Source organism: Tupaia chinensis, unplaced genomic scaffold (assembly GCF_000334495.1).
Source record: "Tupaia chinensis unplaced genomic scaffold, TupChi_1.0 Scaffold149831_1, whole genome shotgun sequence".
NCBI lineage: Eukaryota > Metazoa > Chordata > Mammalia > Scandentia > Tupaiidae > Tupaia > Tupaia belangeri.
In genome coordinates, this window is record NW_006209676.1 from 1,489,608 (window position 1) to 1,514,696 (window position 25,089).

The 25,089-nt window shown below is 43.5% G+C and overlaps 1 protein-coding gene across 1 annotated transcript in view; it reads right to left on the minus strand.

Annotated features, from left to right (window-relative positions):
- Positions 1-1,213: 1,213 nt before the first annotated feature.
- PCCB (propionyl-CoA carboxylase subunit beta) overlaps positions 1,214-25,089 on the minus strand; it is an 83,757-nt gene continuing 59,881 nt past the window's right edge. Inside the window, exons 10-15 of the mRNA XM_006171544.3 lie at positions 10,369-10,492; positions 5,147-5,254; positions 4,820-4,920; positions 3,931-4,029; positions 2,868-2,967; positions 1,214-1,378 (exon numbers count right to left, since the gene is read on the minus strand). Coding sequence (XP_006171606.1) covers positions 1,257-1,378; positions 2,868-2,967; positions 3,931-4,029; positions 4,820-4,920; positions 5,147-5,254; positions 10,369-10,492 — 654 coding nt within the window. The 3' untranslated portion in view covers positions 1,214-1,256. The remainder of the gene's footprint in view (positions 1,379-2,867; positions 2,968-3,930; positions 4,030-4,819; positions 4,921-5,146; positions 5,255-10,368; positions 10,493-25,089) is intronic.

Consider the following 25,089-nt stretch of genomic DNA (forward strand, 5'->3'; position numbering starts at 1 on the left):
TGGGAGGGGGGCTGGCAAGTGGCATGGTGGTTAAAGGTGCTGGACTCTCACATGGCTGACCACGGTTCAAGTCTTGGACCTGGTAGCTTATTTTCTCACTTCTCTCTCTCTCTCTGTCTCTCTGACCAAACTGGAAAATAATAATAATAAAGTTAAATAAAATATTTAAAAAAAAAAGGATGGGAGCGAAGCTTTGAAGTGGTCTACAAACATGAATAAAGAACTCTAATTCACACTGATAACCACTCAGTTACCATTCCAAGTATAGACCTTCAGTTTAAGATAACTACAAAAAAGCCTTGAGCCTTACTTTCAAAGGTTCACTGCTGGTACAGCTATAGTAATTCTGAAACATACTATGGCAGTACTGAGCAAATGGCTAAAATATACCAAAGACAACGGGAACCAAGGTAATCACTATGAAAAAAAAAGAGTTGTCAAAGAGTTCACAGAAAATGTGCCCAAAATCCTGACAGGAGAATGGAGGAGAAGGGATTGCAGCATGGCCATCCCCCCGCGGGGATGACTTCTCACATTCTGTCTGTCTGCACCCTAGAGCAAAAAAAAAAAATCTCTCCAATAAATATATATGTAATTTTTGGGAGGAAAAAAACAATACATAAGGGAATCAAAAAAGACTACATACAGTTACAAGAAGATTCCTGAGTAAGAGCAGAACCACTCTGCTGGGACTAGCAAGTGGTACAGTGGTTAAGGTGCTAGACTCACACATGGTTGGCCAAGGTTCGAGTCCTGGACCCAGCAGCTTGAAACTCACACTGGGCACTGGTGCATGTGTACCCAAAATCCACAGAGGAGACTAGAGAAGGGACTGTGGCATGACTGTTCCCCTGGGGAATGATTTCTTGTTTTCTCTTTCTGTCTCTGTCTCTCCAGAAAGCACACACACACTATAAAAAAAATCTCTCTCAAAAAAAAAAAAAAACCCTATTCTGAATACAACCAGCTCTAGCTGATAATACTATAGGCTATTTTCTTCCCAATTTTCATTATTTTTTTTCAGACCTCTACCATAAAAAATGAAATTTATGCTCAAGAATACCAATCAAGACTTTTAATAAAGCAAATCATTTTACAGTAAGGCACAAAAGAGATCTTTCTAGAATTTTATAAACTTAGTTATTCCCAATTATTATTGGTATTTAGATTCCCAAGTTTCATGATTGCCAAAAGCAAGAATGGGGTATGAATGATCAGACAATAATTCAGCTCTTGTTTATTTCCCTTCGATTTGTTTACAGTGGGATATTTGCATGTTTCCTCCAAGGACGTTGGACCTTCTTGCTGGCCAAGACATCCAGGTCACAGCAGATTCGGGCACGGGTGGAGGAAGGCTGGATGATGTCATCCACAAACCCTGGTGAAGCACAGAAAAGGAAGCAGATCATCTCACCACAGGTGACGCTGCCACCCCTACTACCTCGTACTCACCTTTGACACTAGCCCGAGGTCTAATAGTGTAAGCCGGGCCCAACCTGTTACAGAGGGGCAGGACCCTGGAGTTGCCTGTTCTTACAGGTTCCCAACTTCTGACCTAGGAGCACTTGGTCAGAAGAGGAAAATGTGATCCCCTCTCTCCCCCTGCTTGCTCCAATGCCTCCACCCTGCCAAAATGAATTCAACAGAAACTAAAACTAAGAAAATTCATCTAGGGCTGTAGTTCAGTGGTTAAGTGGTGTACATGGAATGCCATATCCAACACAGCCAACTACAGTGTGAATCCTGACCCTGGTGTTTTAAAAACACATTGGGCATGTATGTGTGCATGCCCCAAATCCCAACAGGATAGATAAATGGAGAAGGGATTGTGGCATGGTCTCACTCCCTTAGGGGTGCTTTCTCTCTTCCTCCCTCCCACCCGACAAGTGCACGTGATCACTGGCAATAAAAAATACATCTATATTTTCAAAAACAGCTACGATTCTTCTCATCTCTGTACACAGGTCCCTCTTGCAATGTGACCTTCCTGCTTTCCCTGTCAAATGGTGGATTCTATTTCTTTATTTGATCCTATGACTTGCTCTAGCCAATAAAATGTGGCAAAAGTGACAGTTTGACTTTCAAACCTAGACTGAAAGGGCCTTACAGCTTCCCCTCACTCTCTTGCTGCCCTCAGGACACATGCAAAGCAGGCTCTACTAGCCTCCTTAAGGATGAGCCTGGAAAGAGTCTAGCCAATAAGCCCATACCTAGTACATAAATTAGGTTATCTTGGACTCTAAAGCCCCAGTCAAGCTACCAAAGACACAGCTACAGGAAGGATCCCAGGCAAGAGCAGCAGAAGACCCACCCTGCTGAGCCTCATCAAACTGCTGACCATCGTAACCATACGCAGTAAAGCTGATTTAAGTCACTGAGTTTTGGGGTGGATCTTTACACAGCGCCTGCAAACTGGAATGATGCCTAGAAATTTGGCCAATTCAAGAATGATGTTTTGGGGGAGCAGCAGATGGTGTAATGGACTCTCATGTAGTCAACCATGGTTCAAGTCCTGGACCCGGCAGCTTCAAACTCATGCCAGGCACCTGTGTGTGCATGCCCAAAATCCTGAAAGGAGAATGGAGGGGAAGGGATTGTGGTGTGGCCATCCCTCCAGGGGGTGATTTCTCGCTTTCCTGTCTCTCTGGCAAGCGCACGTGTCCTCTAGCAAAAATCTCTCTTAAAAAAAAAAAATGTGTCGTTTTGATCGTAGTTACCAAAGCAGCCTATCCAAGCCCCACTGTTCTTAAATACTGACTGCCCAGGGACTGCCCAACGTTCAATAGCCAACAAATAAAACTACAAAGAAAATGTGAAACAGTGCCCACACAAATGAACAAAGCTCCCCTCCCCAGCACAGCCCCTACCTCTCACTGCTGCAGGAAAGGGGTTGGCAAACTTCTCAATGTACTCTGCCTGAGCAGCATCCACATTCTCGTGCCCTTTGAAGATGATCTCCACAGCACCCTGTCATGAGAGAAGTTGACAAACATGGTTGGAGGCTCCACCTCGGGCAGAACTCCTTCCACTCATTATCACTGTATGTTGCTTGTGAACTTGGTAAAGCTGAGTGTGTGAGAGAGAAGTGCCCACTCCAAAGACCAGAGCAGAGAGGCAGGCACTGCCTGGGGTCACCACATAACCCCAGGAGCCACGTGGATGGGGGAAGCCAGGCACACCAGCATCTTCTCTCCCCAGACACTATCCAGCACCCCATCTACATTCATCCTCCTTCTCTGAGGCCAATATACTGTTCTCATTTCCTACTACTAAATCTATGTCTCTGCACCAAGGGCAATAAAAAGTGCTATTTTCATTTTTCATAGCCCTACTATAAATTCAGTGGCCAGCAGACCACAGACTAAACTGCAAATGAAGGATCAGCCTTCCAGTCAGAACAGCAGTGCATCGGCTCTGGGGGCCCTGGGAGCTTCTGTTCAACCCCAACAGCTACTGCTAAGCAGGGAAGGTGTGAGGAGCAGGTCAAGCAGTACCTTCTCCACGTCTCTAGTGTTGAAATCACAGTTCAGCTTCTAAGGGGTGGACAGGGATGACTCCAGGCCCCTCCCTGGAACTGAGGTCGGGCTGAGGGAATGCCCAGTCCTCCCAAAGGTTGGTCCTGCTCACTCAGCCCTCTCCCCACTTCACTTACCACCTCAGCAGCCTCTCCATGCCCCTCTCACTTTCCATCCCTTTCGCCCGACCCATCCACCCTGTCATGAAGATATCAGTGTGTACCTGTGGTGCGAGTGCAGGACGTGGGCCAGAGCTGCCCTGGAGCCCCAGGAGCGTGTGCCAAAGACTATGCCCAGTTCCCGCAGTCCTGGCCCTCCTGGGGGTCCTGGCCTCACATTTCCCAGCTATGTTTAGAGCTCCTGCTGAGAGAGTACAGTCTCTAGACCCAGGAAAAGAGAAAGCAGAAGACCTTACCTTTGCACCCATGACCGCGATCTCTGCTGTTGGCCAGGCATAGTTGGTGTCTCCACAAAGATGCTTAGAGCTCATGACATCATAGGCCCCTCCATAGGCCTGTAACAGACCCAATGCTGACTGTCAGTGCCTGAGACAACCAGATGAAGTCCCTGAAGGGCCCCAGGAAGCCAGGCGAAATGAGGACGAAGAATTAGAATAGCCCTCCTGGGCTGCTGAAGGCCCAAGGTTCATCCAATTTCATCATCTGACCTGGCTTTTCCCCACTGTTGTTTTCAATTCTATCCTGTTAAAAAAGACCAGGAGAGCCAGCCCTATGGCCTAGTGGTTAAGGGCATCGGATTCCACATGGCCAACTGTGATTCAAATCCCAGCCCTAGCATCCTGAAAAACATGCCAGGGGGTCAACAGGTGTCGTGGTGGTTAAAGCACTGGACTCCCACATGGCTGACTGTGGTTTAAGTCCCAGACCTGGCGGTTTACTTTCTCACTTTCCCTTTTTCACTGTCTCTCTCTGTCTCTGATCAAATTTTTAAAAAAATTAATAATGATAATAAATAAATTTAAGAAAAAGAAAGAAAAACATGCCAGGCATGTGTGGCAAATCCCGACAGGATGAAGTAATGGAGAAGGGATTGAGACATGACCATAACCCATTAGAGGTGCTTTCTTCCTCTTTCTGGAGAATTGATTTTAATCTGGCAATTAAAAAAAAAAAAAGGCCATGGATATCTCTATAGACCTGGAAGTACTGTCCGTGAGAAATCTTTATAAGGAGCAAAGTATACTCTTCCTTCCTCCCAGGTGAGATTTCTCGGCCTCCTCATCCCTTCACCATGGCTGTGCTGCTGGGAGAATGAGGTCACAGCCCCCATTATGATGGACTCACCTTCCGGGTGATGACTGTGACTTTGGGCACAGATGCCTCAGCAAATGCATAGAGAAGCTTAGCGCCATGCCGGATGATGCCCCCATACTCCTGTGCCGTTCCTAGGTCATGAGGAAGAGTTACTAGATACTCTCAAAGTCCTCACAAGGTCCACCTGCCACTGTCACTGTGAGGTCTTCCGGACCTCCACAGAGGGCCATCCCTCACACCCAGAATACGGAGAAGTCACAATCCTCAGAAAATTGGCAAGAAACCCTCCAAATAAAGTGGGTGACTTCTGAGCAAAACCACCTCCCCTGTCCGCACCGCTCTCTGTCAGTGACTTACCAGGCAGAAAGCCAGGAACATCAACAAAAGTGATGAGAGGAATATTGAACGCATCACAGAATCTGACAAAACGAGCCCCTTTCACAGATGAATTAATATCCAAGCATCCTAGAAAGAGAGAGATTATCCATGCTGAGCTTCTATAAAATTCCAAGTTCCACTGACAATGAAAAATAGAATGTCCTCAGCAACCATCAGAGCTGGGACCTTTGGAGGTACCACAGTCTCATCTCAAGGATGACAGAAAACCAGGCTCTGGGGAAAATGGGGAATAATGACAACCTACCTGGCACTGACCAAAGAGGGCATAGCTGTAGCGTCATCCCACAGGCTCCCTCACTAGAGCACAGCACCGTGCTGCAGAGAGCAGTAGGTGACATGGTGGTTAAGGCACTGGATCCCACATGACAGACCACAGTTTGAGTCCCAGACCTGGCAGCTTGACAATCACACTGGATTTGTGTGCATGCATGCCTAAAATCCCAGGAGGAGAATGAAGAAAAAGAGATTGTGGCGTGGCCATCCCCCCCTGGGGAGGGTTGTCTCTCTCTAGCAAGTGTACACACCCTATGGCAAAAACCTACAAAATTTGACATACTCTATTTTTTGTTATTATTACTTATATATTCAATTGCTATACATCATTTGACTTGTAATGAGAATTTACCCAACATGAAATACACTTCAGAGCAGTCCAGCTGAGAATACTCTTAGCAAGCAATCCAGCACTCATGCTCAGTACTCAATAAACTGAAAATATATGTCCACACAAGAACCTACAAGTGAATGTTTATAGCAGCCTTACTGGTAATACCAATACTTAGAAGCAACCAAGAAGTCTCTCAGTAGGTGAGTAGATAAATAAACTGTGATAAAGCCAGATAATGGAATATTATTCAACACTAAAAAGCAATGAGCTATCAAGCCATGAAAAGTCATGGAGAAACCTAAAATGCTATTACTAATTGAAAAGTCAATATGAAAAGTTTACATTCTAGATGATTCCAACTATATCACATAATAAAAACCAAAAAAAGGTCAGTGGTTGCCAGGGTTTGAGTTTAGGGGAAGGATTAACAGGTAGAGCATAAAGGATTTTAAGCTAATAATGATGTGTCAATGCAGGTTTGTTGACTTTAACAAATGTACTACTGTGGTGTGAAATGTTGCTACTGGGGAACAGTGTGCATATTTAGAAGCAGGGGGTATATAGGAATTTAGTACTTTCCACTCAATTTTTCTGTGAACCTAAAACTGCTCTAATAGAGGAAGTCCATTAAAAAAAAAAATAGTAAGAGATTATACACAATGACCCAGTGAGATTTATACCACAGTGATCTATAGATTCAACACAATTCGTACCAAAATTCCTACAGTGTTTTTGCAGAAATGTAAAAGTCAATACTCACATTGACACCTAATCAAAAGGGCCCCAAAAAGAGAGAAAAAAAAAAAAAGAAAAAGAAAAGTAAAAAATCTTGAAAAGAACAAACTTGAAGTACTCATACTTCTGGATTTTAAAACTTACTAAAAAGCTACAGTAATCAAAATAGTTTGGTACTAGAATATGGACAGACATATAGACCAATATTGAGAACACAGAAATAAAACCAGTTATCACCCACTGACAGCCTACAAACATGTCAAGCCTATTCAAAGGGGAAAGAAGCTCTTCAACAAAAGATGCTGAGATAACTGGATTTCCAAATAGAGAAAAATAAAGTTGGATCCCTACCTCACACCATATATAAAAGTCAACTCAGGCCAGCCCATGGCCTGGTATTACATGAACTGGATCCCATATGGTTGACCAAACAGTTCAAGTCCCAAACCTGATAGCTTAAAAAACATACTGGGCACATATGTGTGTGTATGCCCAAAATCCCCCTCAAAAAAGGAGAAATTAAGGAGAAGGAATAATGGTGTAAATGTATGTGAGGGGGGTGTACTTTCTCACTTTCCCTCTCTACATCTATCTCTGTCTCTGTGTATCTCTGTCTAGTGAGCACACATGCTCTCTGGCAAAATTAGGAAAAAAAAGACATAACTAGTTAAACCTAAATTTAAGAGCTAAAACCATAAAATTTTTAGAAGAAAATATAGGCGCAAATCATCAAGACCATGGATTCAGCTGAGTTCTTACATACAACATCAAAAAGCACAGGAAAAATTTTTAAAAAAATAGAGAAAGTTCACCAGAATTACATATTTTGCACATCAAAAGACATTATTTGGGAACCAGCAGTTAGTGTAATGGCTATGTTGCTGGACTCCCACGAAGTCCACCGCGGTTCGCGTCCCGGACCCGGTGGCTTAAAACTCACGCCGGGTGCATGTGTGTGCGTGCCCAAGATCCCAAGAGGAGAACGGAGGAGAAGGGATTGTGGCATGGCCATCCCCCCTGGGAAGTGATTTCTCGCTTTCTGTCTCTCTGTCTCTCTCTGTCTGTCAAGTGCACGCGCCCTATGGCAGAAACCTCTCCCCCCCCCCAAAAAAAGAAAGATATTCACACAAATGACCAATAAACATATGAAAAGTTGCTCAATGTCAGTAATGTTAGTGTTAAATCAAAACCACCAATGATATCCACATCACACCCATTAAGACACTATTTTTTTAAAATAACAATTATAAGTATTGGCAATGATGCAGTAAAATTGAAACTCTTGCACATTATTACTGGAAATGAAAAATGGTGTAGCCAATGTGCAAAATAGTACAGCGTTTCTCCAAAAAGTTAAACATAGAATTACTGTATTAGCCAGTCCTTTTGCTCCTAGAAAAATATCCAAAAGAACGGAAAATGGAAATTCTAACAAGTATTTCTTCACCCAGTGCTTCCTGTAGCATTATTCACAATAGCAAAAAGATAGAAATGGGGCCAGCAGGTGGTAGAGTGGATAAGGTGCTAGACTCCCACATGGCCAACCATGGTTCAGGTCCTGGACCCAGCAGCTTGTTTTCTCACTTTCCCTCTCTCTGTCTCTCTCTGGTGAGCACATGTGCTCTATAGCAAATTAACTAACAATAATAAATAAGGGAACCAGCAGTTAGCGTAATGGCTATGTTGCTGGACTCCCACGTAGTCGACCGCGGTTCATGTCCCGGACCTGGTGGCTTAAAACTCACGCTGGGTGCATGTGCATGCGTGCCCAAGATCCTGAGAGGAGAATGAAGGAGAAGGGATTGCGGCGTGACCATCCCCTCTGGGGGGTGATTTCTCGCTTTCTGTCTCTATGTCTCTCTCTGTCTGTCTGGCAAGCGCACGTGCCCTATAGCGAAAACCTCTAAAAATAATAATAATAATAAATAAAATTAAATAATCTTTTTAAAAAGAATTATTTAATTTTATTCATTGTCATTATTTTATTTTATTTTTCAAATCGACCAGAGAGAGAAGGAAAGTGAGATAGCAAGCTGCTAGGTCAGGGACTCAACCACGGTCAGCGTGTGGGAGTCAGCTGCCTTAACCACCATGCCACCAGCCAGCCCCAAAAATTCTCTTTTTAAAAATGGTGGAAATGACATAAGTATCTATTGACAAATGAATGACTAAACAAAACATAGTATGTACATACAATGAAATATTATTCAACTATAAAAAAGGATTTAGTTCTGGGACAAGCAGTTAGCGTAATGGCTATGTCACTGGACGCCCATGTAGTTGACCAGTTTAAACTCCGGACCCGGTGGCTTAAACTCACAACTGGGCGCATGTGCATGCATGCCCAAGATCCCGAGAAGAGAATGGAGGAGAAGGGATTGCAGCATAGCCATCCCTCCTGGGGGGTGATTTCTCACTTTCTGTCTCTATGTCTCTCTCTGTCTTTCTGGCGAGCACACGCGCCCTATAGCAAAAACCTCTCCAAAAAAACAAAAAAGGATTTAGTTTTGATATATACAACAACATGGAGTAACCTTGAATGCATTATGCTAAGTGAAGTAAGCCTGATACAACAGGGCAAATATTGTGTGATTCCACTTACATAAAATATCTAGAATAGCCAAATTTTTAAAAAATTTGAAAAGATTTTTTACTATATGGCATATGCACTAACCGGAGAGACAGAGAGAAAGTAAGAAATCATCTCTAGTGAGGGTGGCCACACCACAATCCCTTCTCCTCTATTATCCTCTTAGGATTTTGGGCATGCACACACACAGAACTGGTATGATTTTTAAACTGCTGAGTCCAGGACTTGAGCTATGGTTGGCCATGTGGGAGTCCAGCACCTTTACCAGCCACCTGCTGGCCCCATAGGCAAATAAATTTCAAACAGAGAAAGTGGATTTAGATTACCAAAAACAGAGTTAAGAGAAATAGGAGTTATTGTTTAATAGGTACATGATCTGTCTGAAAGAAAAGGTTTCAAATAAAAATATTTTAGAAACAGAGAGTGGTGATGCTACACACACTGTGAATATAATCAATGCTATTATTGCACTGTATAGTTTTTATTTTTTATTTATTTTTTTTGAGAGGGTTTTGCTATAGGGCACGTGCATGTGCCAGAAAGACAGAGACAGAAAGCGAGAAATCAACCCCGAGGGAAAATGGCCACACCGCAATCCCTTCTCCTCCATCCTCCTCTCAGGATCTTGGGCACGCACGCACACACGCCTGGTGTGAATTTAAGCCACGAGGTCCAGGACTTGAACCGCAGTCAACTACATGGGAGTCAAGTGACATAGCCATTATGCCAACTGCTAGTCCCTTAAAATGTTTATTTTAAACAGTATATTTTATGTTATATACATTTTGTCCGGGCAGAAATTTTTCTTAAAACTTCTTTTGAAAGACAAGAAAAACTGTCATGGCAAAAGTAAAACAAGAAGTTAGATCAAGTGTGAACTGTGTACCTGACACTGCCAAAGGCACCAGAAATACCAGAAAGTATGAAAAAGTAACCAATGTCCCTGCCCTCAGAGCTCAGAATGGGAAGTCATGTAAGTAATCGGGGAAAACAGAAAGCTGATTTCTACCACAGTAAAAGCCTCATAAGCCAATGAGTAAAATGATAAACTCTTAAAAAGGGAGGAATTTCAAAAGATGAGTTTTGTGATATTAAGAGAGAACACTGCCCTTACAACATCCGTTTGAGAATTTTTATTGGTCATGGAAGGCCATGTCTGGGAAAAAGAAGGCAGACAGAATACCAAAGCCCCTGGCAGCCCTGGCCTCCCACCCCAACCCAAAGTTTGAGAGAGCTTCTCCATCCTACCTGACGCCACCTTAGGTTGGTTGCCAACAATTCCAACAGTTCTCCCATTCATTCTTGCAAAGCCAATGATGATGTTCTTGGCATAATTGGGCATGATCTCAAAAAATTCTCGCTCATCAACCACCTGCAGAAATAAATTTACTCCTGAACTCAAGATAAGGACAAGTACAAGATGCAACTACAACACAGAAATAGAGACTTTTTATTACGTCATACACATATTTACATTACAGAATTCCGGAGCCGAAGGCTGGACCTGGTGGCATGTGCCTGTAATCCTCACTACTTAGGAGGCTGAGGCAGGAGGAATGCAACACAGCAAAAGCCTGTCTGCAACACTACCCCCGACACACACACATACACACACACACACACACACACAGAACAAACAAACTGGACAGCTCCGACCACGGCAAGAGTTCTCCAAGGAAGCAGGACCAAAGTGCAGGCGGGCAACACCTCTTCCCCACTGAGGGGGTGGGGAGATCTCTCACGCACACTGGGAGAGGAGAAACCAATGCAGTGAAAGATTCTATCTGAATTTGGAACTACTTATGACAACTTTTTTTACAGTTTTATGTTGAAATCATTTTAAACTTACATAGAAATTTCAAAAAAAAATTCACATACCCTTCACCTGGATTCCTCATTTATTAACACTGTGCCACCAGTGGGTGGTATGGAGGTTAATTAAGGCAGTTGGACTCCACATGACTGAGTTAATGGTTCAAGTCCTGGACCCAGCTGCTTGAGAAACAAACCGGACACATATGCATGTGTGCCCAAAATCTGACTGGGACTGTGGCATAGCCATTCCTCCTGGGGAATGATTTCTCACATTCTCTCTCTTTCTGTCTCTCTCTGGCAAGCATTATATATATAACATATATATATATATATAAACCATGGTTGCTATCTGGGATCTGGCTTCTCTTGAGCAGCTCCACAGAGCCAGCTTCCAAAATTCTTTATATAGCCACTGCTCACATACCAATGACCTACCTATTTAATGACCACTCAGACATGAAACCAGTTCTCCAGGTAAGGGAATCCCCTTTCTCAGTTTTTCACTCCCACAGTCAGTCAGTATTCACTACACAAAAGATTCACAATCATACAAGACTACATGTTTCATTATAAATGTATGCTTTATTGCACATTCATAGCAGTATTCAAAATAAATGTACATAATACAGTGTCATGGTCGGGCCAGCAGGTGGTGTGGTGATTAAGGACGCTGGACTCCCACATGGTCAACTGTGGTTCAAGTCCCGGACCTGGAGGCTGGCTTTCTCACTTTTCCTCTCCCCCCACCCCCGCCTCCACTCTGTCCCTCTCTGGTCAAATTAAAATAAATGAACATATAAATAAAGTTACATAAAATAATTCTTTAAAAATATATAGTGTCATGGTATGTCATGTTGTTTTCTGCAGTATGCTTTATTTATTTATTTAATTTTATCTATTCATTCATTTATTTTAACTTGACGAGAGACAGACAGAGGGAGAGGGGAAAAGCAAGAAAGCAAGCCACGAGGTCCAGGACTTGAACTGTGGTTGGGCATGTGGGAGTATCCAGCGCCTTAACCATTATGCCACCTGCTGACCCTGGTGTATGTTTTTTATATGGATAGAATTACAGTATTCTAGTGTGTTGTCACATGAAAAATACACACTGTGCGGTACCATGACACCCCACGAGACATTTGCCTTTAAGCTCCTTACTTATCAACCAATTTCCTTAACAATCTAGTCATAGGAAAGGAACTTAGCTGTTAAGTAAGGAATGCCTGTAGCTATTTCTGCTTTTAGACTAAAGGTACACAGCCACGACATGTTCAAACACTTCATCTGAAACACAATCAGGTTCATATCTGTTCATATTTCATCCTAAAAGTTTTACCCCGAGGACCAGCCCCTGGCCTAGTTAAGTGAGCTGGATCCCACATAGCCAACTCTGTGGCCTGAATCTTAGAGCCAACAACTTAAAAAACACACTGGGTACATGTGTGTACCAATGCATGTGGATGCCCAAAATCCCAATGGAATGGAGAAATGAGAAGTGATTATGGCGTGACCATGCCCCTTGAGGGGTGTGCTTCTTCCCTCTCTCTCCATTTACCTCTTTCTGATAAGTACACACATTCGTTAACAAATTTAAAAAGAAAAAGTCTTACCTAGTCTTGATTTTATTTTCTAACAAGTAAAACATTAATAGGTTAATAGTGTCACCCTACCATCCTTTCACCCTATTCCCATCCACCCCGTTATATTATGCTCACCATTTTCAAATTTTGTGTGTCAATGAAAGTTTACATTCATATCTTTTAACACCCCCCTTCTATCTTATATGGGAAGTCACGTATTATGAGGTACTATTATGCACTTAGGGTTTTCACTTAACAGCATATCCTGGGGCTGACAGGTGGCATGGTGGCTAAGGGCACTCTCACATGGTCAACTGGTCGACTGTGGTTCAAGTCCCAGACCTGGCCACTTGCTTTCTCACTCCCACCCCCCACCCCACCCCCCGCTCACTCTTTCTCTCTCTGGTCAAATTAAAATAAATTAAATTAAATTATACACACACATACACACATATATATACACACACACACTTTTTAAATAAGTCCCGGACCTGGAGGCTGGCTTTCTCACTTTTCCTCTCCCCCCACCCCCGCCTCCACTCTGTCCCTCTCTGGTCAAATTAAAATAAATGAACATATAAATAAAGTTACATAAAATAATTCTTTAAAAATATATAGTGTCATGGTATGTCATGTTGTTTTCTGCAGTATGCTTTATTTATTTATTTAATTTTATCTATTCATTCATTTATTTTAACTTGACGAGAGACAGACAGAGGGAGAGGGGAAAAGCAAGAAAGCAAGCCACGAGGTCCAGGACTTGAACTGTGGTTGGGCATGTGGGAGTATCCAGCGCCTTAACCATTATGCCACCTGCTGACCCTGGTGTATGTTTTTTATATGGATAGAATTACAGTATTCTAGTGTGTTGTCACATGAAAAATACACACTGTGCGGTACCATGACACCCCACGAGACATTTGCCTTTAAGCTCCTTACTTATCAACCAATTTCCTTAACAATCTAGTCATAGGAAAGGAACTTAGCTGTTAAGTAAGGAATGCCTGTAGCTATTTCTGCTTTTAGACTAAAGGTACACAGCCACGACATGTTCAAACACTTCATCTGAAACACAATCAGGTTCATATCTGTTCATATTTCATCCTAAAAGTTTTACCCCGAGGACCAGCCCCTGGCCTAGTTAAGTGAGCTGGATCCCACATAGCCAACTCTGTGGCCTGAATCTTAGAGCCAACAACTTAAAAAACACACTGGGTACATGTGTGTACCAATGCATGTGGATGCCCAAAATCCCAATGGAATGGAGAAATGAGAAGTGATTATGGCGTGACCATGCCCCTTGAGGGGTGTGCTTCTTCCCTCTCTCTCCATTTACCTCTTTCTGATAAGTACACACATTCGTTAACAAATTTAAAAAGAAAAAGTCTTACCTAGTCTTGATTTTATTTTCTAACAAGTAAAACATTAATAGGTTAATAGTGTCACCCTACCATCCTTTCACCCTATTCCCATCCACCCCGTTATATTATGCTCACCATTTTCAAATTTTGTGTGTCAATGAATGTTTACATTCATATCTTTTAACACCCCCCCTTCTATCTTATATGGGAAGTCACGTATTATGAGGTACTATTATGCACTTAGGGTTTTCACTTAACAGCATATCCTGGGGCTGACAGGTGGCATGGTGGCTAAGGGCACTCTCACATGGTCAACTGGTCGACTGTGGTTCAAGTCCCAGACCTGGCCACTTGCTTTCTCACTCCCACCCCCCACCCCACCCCCCGCTCACTCTTTCTCTCTCTGGTCAAATTAAAATAAATTAAATTTATATATATATATATATCCTATAAGGCCAGCCATAGGTGGTGTGTTGGTTAAGGGAGCTGGATCCCATATGGCTGACTGTAGTTCAAATCCCAGACCTGCAGCATGAAAAACACTCCAGGTACACATGTATCCATACCCAAAATCCTGAGAGGAAAAAGGAGGAAAAGGGATTGCAGCATGGCCGATCCCCTGGAAAGGGAGTGCTTTCTCACTATCCCTCTCTCTCTGGTGGGCACATGTGCCCTCTAGCAAATTAAATATGACTCTGTGTGTGTGTGTGTGTGTGTGTGTGTGTCTCTGTGTATAAAGCCTCCTAGGAGTGGCTGGCAGGTGGTATGATGGTTAAGGGCACTGCACTCCCACACGGCCAACCACAGTTTGAGTCCCAAACCTGGCAGCTTGCTTTCTCACTTTCTCTCTCATTCCAGTCAAAATTAATAAATAAATAAAGTTAAATAAAATAATTCTTTAAAAGGAAAATCTCCTAAGTATCACTCCAAGGATAGAGACTGTCCTCTCTTTTCTTTCACTTCTACAAAGTACTATATTTTGTGATGGACAAAAGTTTGTTCAATCTACGTCTTATGCATAGTTTACATTACTTTGACATTTATATTCTGATTGTTTATAAAGTATTTGCTATTATAAATGATAATATAATATAACCTCATACATCTGTAATTTTGTATAGTGGGAAGTGTATCTTCAGGGTAAATTCCTAGGAAACAGGATTGCTGACAGATTCCCTCAGAAGCAGTGGAGAATGCCTGCTTCCTCACAGACTTGACAATAGAAAATATTCTCAAACTTTGTATTTTGGGCCATTCTGATATATGAGACATGATAAGTCTATAATTTATATTTCTGGCAATAAGAAGTGGGCTGTCTTTCCATATGCTTAAGGTCCATTTTATATCTTTTTTATGAGTTACCTATTTGCATTTTTTTTTTGCTTACTCTCCTATTAAGTTTGATTTTAATTCTCTCAATTTATAAGTTACCTTTATTTTATTTTTTTTTTAAGAGTGATTTTTGCTATATGGAACATGTACTCACTGGAGAGACAAAGAAAGACAGAAAGTGAGAAATCGCCCCCCAGGGTGGATGGCCATCCACAATCCTTTCTCCTCCATTCTCCTCTCAGAATCTTGGGCACACACACACAGGAGTGAGCCCGTGGTGAAGGTTAAGCTGCCGGGTCTGGCATTCGAACTGCAGTCAAACATGTGGGAGTCCAGCGGTGTAACCATTACACCATCTGCTGGTCCCGTAAGAGTTATCTTATGATGGATATTAATACTTTGTGATACATGTTATACATATTTTCTCCCAGCTCACTGGTTGTCTTTTGACTTTTTCTACATTTTTTTTCCAAGTTAGAGTAGGATTTTAAAATTTTTACATGGCCAGCTTTACTGATGTTTTTTTAGGTTTTTGCCATAGGGAATGTGCACTAGCTGGAGAGACAGAGTGAGAGAGAAAGGGAGAAATCATTCCCCGAGGGGGGATGGTCATGTCGCATAACCTCCTTCATTCTCCTCCTGGGAATTTGGATGGGCACAAACATACATGTGCCTGGCATGAGTCCCAAGTCACTGGATTCAGGACTCAAATTGCTGTCAGCCATATGCTTAAGGTCCAGCACCTTAACCACTACACCACCTGCTGGTCTCTTGATATTTTTCTTTTACTGAAACTACATTTTAGTCATAATTCAAAATCATGTCTTTACCTTCCCCTGAGGTTAGGAACAGTAGGAACATTCTGTTCCCTAATTTTGCGTTAGTACATGCATTCTCTGGAGTCTTTCAAGTATTACATCATGTACATAGTTTTAACTCCTTTCCAAGGCTTTTGCCTTCGATCCTCTTCCTATCTAACTGCAATGGCTAATATTTCTAGTACAATGTTAAATAATAATGGAGTTCGGGACCAGCAGTTAATGTAATGGCTATGTCACTGAACCCCCATGTAGTCGACCGCGGTTCGAGTCCCAGCACCAGTGGCTTAAAACTCATGCCAGACATGTGTGCGTGTGTGCCCAAGATCCCGAGAGGAGAATGGAGGAGAAGGGATTGCGGTGTGGCCATCCCCCCTGGGGGGTGATTTCTCGCTTTCTGTCTCTCGGCCTCTCTGTCTTTCTGGCGAGTGCACGCGCCCTCTAGCAAAAACCTCTCCAAAAATATAAAATACAATAATGGAGCTCACGGACATCCTTGCTTTGTTGCTAATCTTAGTGGCAGTTGGTCTTTCCTTACTAAGATGCTGGCTTTTGAATAGATGCTTACCAAATTTTCAAAATAAGAAAGTACTTATCGATTCCTACTGCAAGTGTTTCTATCAGGAATGGATGCTGAAATATCTTAAAGACTTTCTTCAGGATTTATGGAAACAATTCTTCTCAACTGTACCTATTAATATATTTGCTAGATTTCCAAGAGCCAATAATGCAGTCCTAGAATAAATCCCACTTGGTCCTGATATAATTTAAATATGGTGTTGGAGTCTGATAGCTAAAATTTTAAGTTTATTTGGTATTGCTGCATCAATACTAGTAAATAATACTAATTTTAAGTACTGTCTTTATCAGGCTTAGGTATTAATGTAATACTTGCTTTTTAAAAAATTTGGAAGATATATGTCTGTGTTGTGTTTGTTTTTGTTTTTGTTTTGTTTTGTTTTAAATTGCCAGAGGGCACATGTGCTTGCCAGAGAGACAGGATACAGGGTGGTGAAGCACCCCCCACTGGGGCATGGTCACACCTCAATCCCTTCAGTTCCTTTAATCTTCCAGGATTTAGGGCACACACATACATGCACTGGCATAAGTTTTTAAGCTACTGAGGCTAGAATTTGAACCACAGTTAGCCATGTGGGGGTCTAGCTTCTTAACCACTGAGCCATGGGGGCCAGCCCTGTTGTATGGGTTTTTATTGTTGTTGTTGTTCGTAGAGTTTTTTGCCTTAGGGTATACGTGCTCTCCAGAAAGACAGAGAGGATGAGAGGAAAAGTGGGAAATCACCCCCCACCCCACCCCTATGAGGACAGCCACACCACAATCCCTTCTCCTCCATTCTCCTCCAGGGATCCTGGGCATGCACACATGCATGCACACTCAGCCTGAGTTTCAAGCCACCAGGTCAGGACTTGAAACATGGTCAGTCATGTGAGAGTCCAGTGACATAACGGCTACACCATCTGCTGGCCTGTTTCTAAACTTTCTATACACTGGAAGAATTTATGCAGCATTGGGACTTTTGGGTCTTTAAAGGTCTCCGAATTCCCACATAAGACCCTTAGAGCCTGGTGTTTTTCTATGAAGTAATACTTTGTATAAATTTAGTCCATTTAAGCTTGCTACCTCTGATGTGGTCAATTTTTTCAAGATTGATCATTCTGAATCAATTTTCCCACATGCTCAGTGTACTTTTTCATTATATAGATTGAGGCCTTATTTTTTTTCTAGAACATTTTCTTGGATTACAGGGTTATTGTTTTTTTTTTCAAAGAATTATTTTAATTTTATTCATTGTCATTACTTTATTTTATTTATTTATTTATTTTGAAATTAACCAGAGAGAGAGAGAAGGAAAGTGAGAAAAAAAGCTGCCAGGTCTGGGACTTGAACCATGTTTAGCCATGTGGGAGTCCAACCACCTTAACCACCACATCACCTGCCGGCCCCTTGGATTGCAGTTTTATGTTTTTGTTTGTTTTTGAGAGGTTTTTGCTATAGGGCACATGCACTCACCAGAACTACAGAGACAGAGAGACAGAAAGCAAGAAATCACCCCCAAGGGGGATGGCCACGCTGCAATCCCTTCTCCTCCTTTCTTCTCTTGGGATCTTGGGCACGCATGCGCACGCACCCGGCGTGAGTTTAAGCCATCAGGTCCAGGATTCGAACCACAGCCAACTATACGTGAGTCCAGCTACATAGTCATTTCAGCAACTGCTGGTCCCTAGATTGCAGTTTTAAATATTAGTCCTGTTTTGGGCCAGTAAGTGGTGTGGTGGTTAAAGGTGCTGGATTCCCACATAGCTGACTGTGGTTTGAGTCCTGGACCTGGCGGCTTGCTTTCTCACTTTCTCTCTCTCTCTCTGTCTGGTCAAATTAAAAAAATAGTGACAAATGGAAATAAATAACCATTCTTTTTTTAAAAAAGTTCTGTTTCACTGATTTTACTTCTCCACAACTCTAATTATATGTATGCTTGATCTTCACAGACTCTCTTCTGTTACACTTTCCTTTCTTTCTTTTTTCCCCCAGAACTTTTAACTTGCTAGAGGGTGTGTGTGCTTGCCAGAGAGAAAAAGAAAGAGAAAAAAGAAAGTGGGGGAATGATCCCATTTCCTTGGAGAAATGGCCAGGCTGCAATCCCCTCACCTCCATTTCTTCTTTCAGGATTCTGAACACACACACACACACGGGCCACCAGGGACTCAAACTGTGCATTTGGTTATGTGAGATCCAACTGCCCTAGTCACCACATTCCTGCCTGGCCCAAGAGTGACTTTTTTCTGACACTTACTAGAGAACTTATTAGTTGTATTTGTATGTTTTAAACATTTTTAATTGGGCTGGGTCCATGGTACAACAATAATGCACCGTTCAAGAGAAGCTGGATCCCATAGTGCCTGTGGTTCAAATTCTCCTCCTGGTCAAATGAAAGCATACCAGGCACAGACACACATACCAGTGCCAGACAGTCAAGAACGGTGGTCCCAATCTTCCCAGCACCAGGGACCAGTCCGGCAAAACATAATCCCTCCACAGACTGGGAAGGGAGCTGGTCCAAAGAACAGCCAAGCGCACTACCATCCACGGTGGTGCAGCCTATTTCTACCACTACCGTGTTGCAATATACAATGAAACAACTACACAACAGCAGGGTTCAGGCTCCCATGAGAATCCAACATCACTGCTATACAACAGGAGGCAGAGCCCAGGTAGCAACGCAAGCAATGGGGAGTGACTACAAACATAGATGAAGCCTCACTCACCTGCCCGCTGCCCACTGCATGGCCTGGAAGACCCCGACAAGCCACAGATCAATACCAGTCCACAGCCTGGGGGTTGAGGACCTCTAGACTAGAAGACTGGAAGAGGATTCTAGCATGATCAGACCCTGTGGAGGGCACTCATATCTCTGTCCCATACACATATGTGCATGCATGTATTCTATCATAAATAAAGAAAAAAATTGTTTAATAAAAATTTTTGTCTTGTTTTGTTTGTTTGTTTTTTAGACAGGTTTTTGCTATAGGGTGCATGCACTTGCCAGAAAGACAGAGAGAGACAGAAAGCAAGAAATCACCCCCCAGGGGGATGGCCACACTGCAATCCCTTCTCCTCCATTCTCCTCTCGGGATCTTGGGCATGCACGCACATGCGCCCGGCGTGAGTTTAAGCCACCGAGTCCAGGACTCAAACCGCAGTCGACTACATGGGAGATCAGCGACATAGCCATTACACTAACTGCTGGTCCCAATAAAAAATTTTAATTGACAAAAATTATAAACATCTATGGTGTATGATATGATTTGATATATGTAGACATGGTGGAGTAATTAAATAATTTTACTTTTATTTGATCTTATTGTCATTCTCTTGGCTATTTCTCTATTTTTCTTCAAGATTCTTTATTAAATTTTCGTTTAGGGGTCTAGAAGATGGCATGGAGGTTAAGGCACTGGAGACTCCAATATGGCTGACCACGATTCTAGTCCTGGACTTGGTGACTTGCTTTCCCACTTTCCCTCTCTCTCTCTCTCTGGTCAAATTAAAAAATAAATGAATAAATAAATAAAACTTTTTAAAAATTTTTTATTTAAACACATTTTCCCTTGGGCACACCTTGTAGTTTCGTCATTTCTGATGTGATTTTTATCTTTTTTCCCTATTTTTTGATTGAGTAAGTTCGAACTTTACATCTATCAACCGAAATGTTTCATTTTCATTTTCTATTACACTAGCTTCATATAGATGAAAACTACCTGTACCTCTGCATCTTGTGGACAGGGTTGGTCCTTTGGGTGGTGAACACGATTCCTAATTCAAGGGCACCCTCTTCTGTCAGTGTAGCAAAGTGCAATTTACTTAACAGATGGCCTGGTCCAGAGAGGGTGGTGAGACTTTCAGTTTTTTGGTTGTCTTGCAGGCACATAAATTTACCCTTTCTGCTTCATTTTTCCTTCACTTCTCAATTTCCAAAAGTGTTCTCCCTTTCTCTTTTCTTTTTCTCCCCAGAAAGAATGCCTTCCCCTGACTGCCTTATTGACCCTTGTGTGCACCATCAAGTCCCTATCGTGATATCACTGCGTGAACTGTCAGTCTGAACTTCCTCTTCCTAGGAATGACTGTGTTTCAATCCCCTTTTGTTTCTTCTGAGCAGTTGTTCAAAACTCCCTTTAGCTCTCCACAGACACTTGTAGTGGAAGCTTGAGAAACAACTCCCCCTAGAAACTGGCATTTATTGTTGCACTTACAGTACTAAAGTTTGTAGTTTCTGGCATTTCACTTACACTAAAGATATTTTGTTTTTCTGGTTGATTTATACAGTTTTGGGAGGACGTAAAAAATTTTGGACTTAGGAGGCCATCACTGTCTTAAAGAAATCTTTTTTACAATTTTAAATATTCATACTACTGACACATCTCATTGCTAGGTGGTAACCCAGTGGGTATGTTCACAATTCAAACACAGATGTTAATTGGAGCAGTGCTTATGACGGTAAAAGCTAGAGAGAATCAAAATGTGCAACACACATCCCTGATAAAAACACTCAACAAAATAAGAAGAGAAGGAAACTACTTCAACGTAAAAGGTCATGCAGTGCCGCACGTCCACGCCCCATCGAGGGTTCTCTCTCTCTCGTGAGCACAAGTGCCCTCTGGCAATTAAAACGAAATAAATAAGACAAAGTATTAAAAATATAGGCCACATGTGAAAAATCCTCAGTGGTGAAAGACTAGAAGCTTTTCTTCGAAGATCAGGTATAAGGCAAAAAATCCGTTCTCACCACTCTATCCAACATGGAAGTCCTAGCCAAAGCAACCATGCAAAGCAAAGAAATAAAAGGCATCTAAGTGGGAAAGGAAGAAGTAATACTACCTCTGCTCACAGATGATATAATCTTATATATTAAAAAAAGGGGGGCGGGGAGGGGCTGGCAGGTGGCATGGTAGTTAAAGCCCTACACTCCCAAATGGCCAACCGTGGTTCAAGCCCAAAACCTGGCAGCTTGCTTTCTCACTTTCCTTTTCTCTCTCTTATTTCTCTCTGGTCAAATTATAAGATAATAATAATAAAATATATAATTAAATAAATAATTAAAAGATAAAACTCTGAAAAAATTAACCAATAGAAATTATCCCTACCGGATACTAGGGCATACCCTGAAGTCTCAATAATTAAACTGTACAAAACTGACCAGGGTTGGTGAGAATCGCATATGCTGCTAGTAGGAGCGGAAATTGGCATAATCCCTGTAAAAACTCTGGCACCATCTGAATCACCCACGTGGGTGTGAACCAATGACCCCGATGGGTTACTCCTGGGTACGGATCCAACAGAAATGTTAATCTGTCAACCAAAACTCACATAATTATAACAGAACAATCTGTGATAGCCCCGAATACCTGTCAATGGTAGACTGGATAAACTGCTGTCTGTTGATTTAAAAGATTAAATAAAGAAATCGATGAGAACAATCTACAAAATGCGACAATGTGAACAAATCCCGCAATGACCAGAAAGCAGCCGGGAACAAAAGATCACATTCTGCATGACTCCATTTATAGAATATACACAAGAGGGGCAGACTGATGTCCGCTGTGAGCTGTCAGGATCGAGTCTCCTCAGGGTCTGGGTGAGGTGCTGACCGAAAAAGAGCCCGGGAAGGCTTCTGTGTGTTTCTATGTGACACATTTTACTGGATCTTTCAAGTTATTTTGTTACTTAGGATGGCTTGTATTTCTATTACAATGGTTACATTTGGAGCTGCATCTTTTTTTTTTTTAAGAATTATTTTATTTATTTATTCATTTACTTATTTTTAGGTTTTTGGTATAGGGCATGTGTGCTCAACAGAGGAAAAGTGAGAAATCACCCCCCAAAAGGGATGGCCACGCTGCAGTCTCTTCTCCTCAGTTCTCCTTCCAGGACTTTGGGCAGCCACACACATGTGCCCAGTGTGATCCTGTCAGGTCTGCAGCTCAAACCACGAAAGGCCATGTGGGAGTTTGGTACCTTAACCACCATGCCACCTCCTGACCCCAAGGATTTTTTCTCTTTTAAAGATAATCTCTCCTCTATTTTTTTTTTTAATTTGCTATAGAGCAGATGTGCTTGCTAGAGATGTAGACAGGGAGAGACAGAGAGAGAGAGAGAGAATGAGAAAGCATCCCCCTGTAGGATGATCCACCACAATCCCTCCTTCTCCACTCTCTTCTCAGGATTTTGGGCATGGACGCACACAAAACCAGCATGTCTTTCAAGCCACCAGCTTCAGGACTCAGACCTGGAGTTGGCTGTATGGGATCCATTCACTTTAACCATCACACCACCTGGCTAACCCAAGAGGATTTTTTTTTTTTTGGAGAGGTTTTTTTGTTTTGTTTTGTTTTGCTATAGGGCGTGTGCACTTGCCAGACAGAGAGAGACAGAGAGAGAGAAAGCGAGAAATCACCCCCCAGAAGGGATGGCCACGCCTCAATCCCTTCTCCTCCATTCTCCTCTCGGGATCTTGGGCATGCACGCACACACACCTGGCATGAGTTTAAGCCACCGGGTCTGGGACTCAAACCGCGGTCGACTACGTGGGAGTCCAGCGACATAGCCATTACGTTAACTGCTGGTCCCGCAAGAGGATTTTTTTTTAACAGACAAAAAAATGTATACATGTTCAGACAGTTATTACTGAGAGGAAGAAGTCAAGAGACAGGGAGGAGAATTAAGGATTTAGCAAATCAGCAACAAAAGCAAGACCCCAGTTGAGGAGGGATGAAGTCAAGGACCCAGGTGTAGGCACTTCATTCTTTGAGCCTTGAGAGGACAATGGAGATGAAGACACGGTCCTTCCGGGGGAGTGAGGAACCTGATGGTCTCATCATCTCCACGAAGGAAATGCCGTAACCCGTGATCAGAGCAGGGAACAAGGAATGAAGTCAGGGTTTGGGTCGGGTACACGGAAAGTGAGGACGGTAAGAACAAGTGCAGCGCGAGTAACCAAATGTGTCGGAGAGCACAGAGGCCACAGAGCAGACTCTGAGACGTTCCTCAAGTCCCAGGGCAGCGTGAAGGGCTGAAGCCCTGCACCAGGGCAGGTTCTGCGAGGTAAGGGAGGATCAGGTGCCGGCGATCCTTCAGGTCATGAACCCACTGACCTTCCTATCGCATTTCTTTGAACCTAGAGTTACCCAACCCATGTATCTTCTGCTCCCCTCCTCTCATCCCACTGACGTCCTGAGGCCGGGGCCTTATGCACACCGTTACTACCTGCTGGCCATGAGAACGGCCGCGTCCACACTGGCCCAGAAGGCAGAGGGCTGAGGGCTCAGGAATGACAGAAGAGTGAGGGCTGGAGAGTCAAGGAGCAGAGGCGGAGGGAGAAGGACAAGGACAACCCAGAAGAAGAGGGGAGAGTGCTGAGGGCTGAGGTCAGAGAAGGGCATGCTGGGAGAGGGAACTAGAACTGCCATGTGACAAGGGCCAGAGCGGTCACGGCGTGCTTAGGGAGGGCCTGACGTGGCACCCAGTGCTCACCCGCATAACCTTGCTTAATTTATAACAGCCCAGGAGTTCAGATGAGGAGAAGACACCAGCATCCTCCCCCGCGTAGCCAGTTACCGCCCCCCAGAGCTGAGCTGTAAACCCAGGTCGGCTGATGTTGCAAACCACTCTGTCAGCACCCTCTGCACGCCTGACCCCCGGGGATAAGGGGGAAAACTGACTTGAGTCTCAAAGTCTTCACAGATCAAAAGGCATGCAACAGGCTTCAGGGTGCATGACGAGGGGTGCTGACTCACGCTGGCTCCCCATTGGAGGAGGAGGAAGGCATTGGGAGGTGAGGGCTCTGGGACAGGCCGTGCCCACGGAGCACCCACGTCCCATTAAAAGAACTCCTGAGAGCGCAGTAGCACTACCCGTCTGCAGATGCCTCTAGAATGCCCTCCACTTTCCCTTCAATGACCCAGGAATCCGTGGCACCAAGAGGAGGGCACGAGTTGTTTCTCTCTGCCCCGACCTTCTCGTGGCCAGTCACTGAGCCAGTCCTGTCCCTGCGGATGCCCCATGTGCTCTCCTTTCCCAAGAAATACAATGCTCTGGGAACCAGCAGTTAGTGTAATGGCTATGTCGCTGGACTCCCACGTAGTCAACCGCAGTTCAAGTCCTGGACCTGGCAGCTTAAGCCCACACCAGGTGCGTGTGCGTGCATGCCCAAGATCCCAAGAGGAGAATGGCGGAGAAGGGATTGCGGTGTGGCCATTCCCTCTGGGGGGTGATTTCTCGCCTTCTATCTCTCTGTCTCTCTCCGTCTTTCTGGCAAGCACATGTGCCCTATAGTGAAACACCCCCCCCAAAAAAAAAAGAAATACAATGCCCCGAGCACAGGGTCCCAAAAAGGGTACCTAACAAGGAACAGCCTGGCCTCACTCCAGACCCCGGGGACACGGCCCCGAATCCAGCACCTCCGAATGCCTTCGAAGCCCCTCAAGCACTGCTGGCCCACGGGCTCCTCCCCTCTCCAGCCTTCGCTCTGGGTCTACAGCCTCCAGCTCT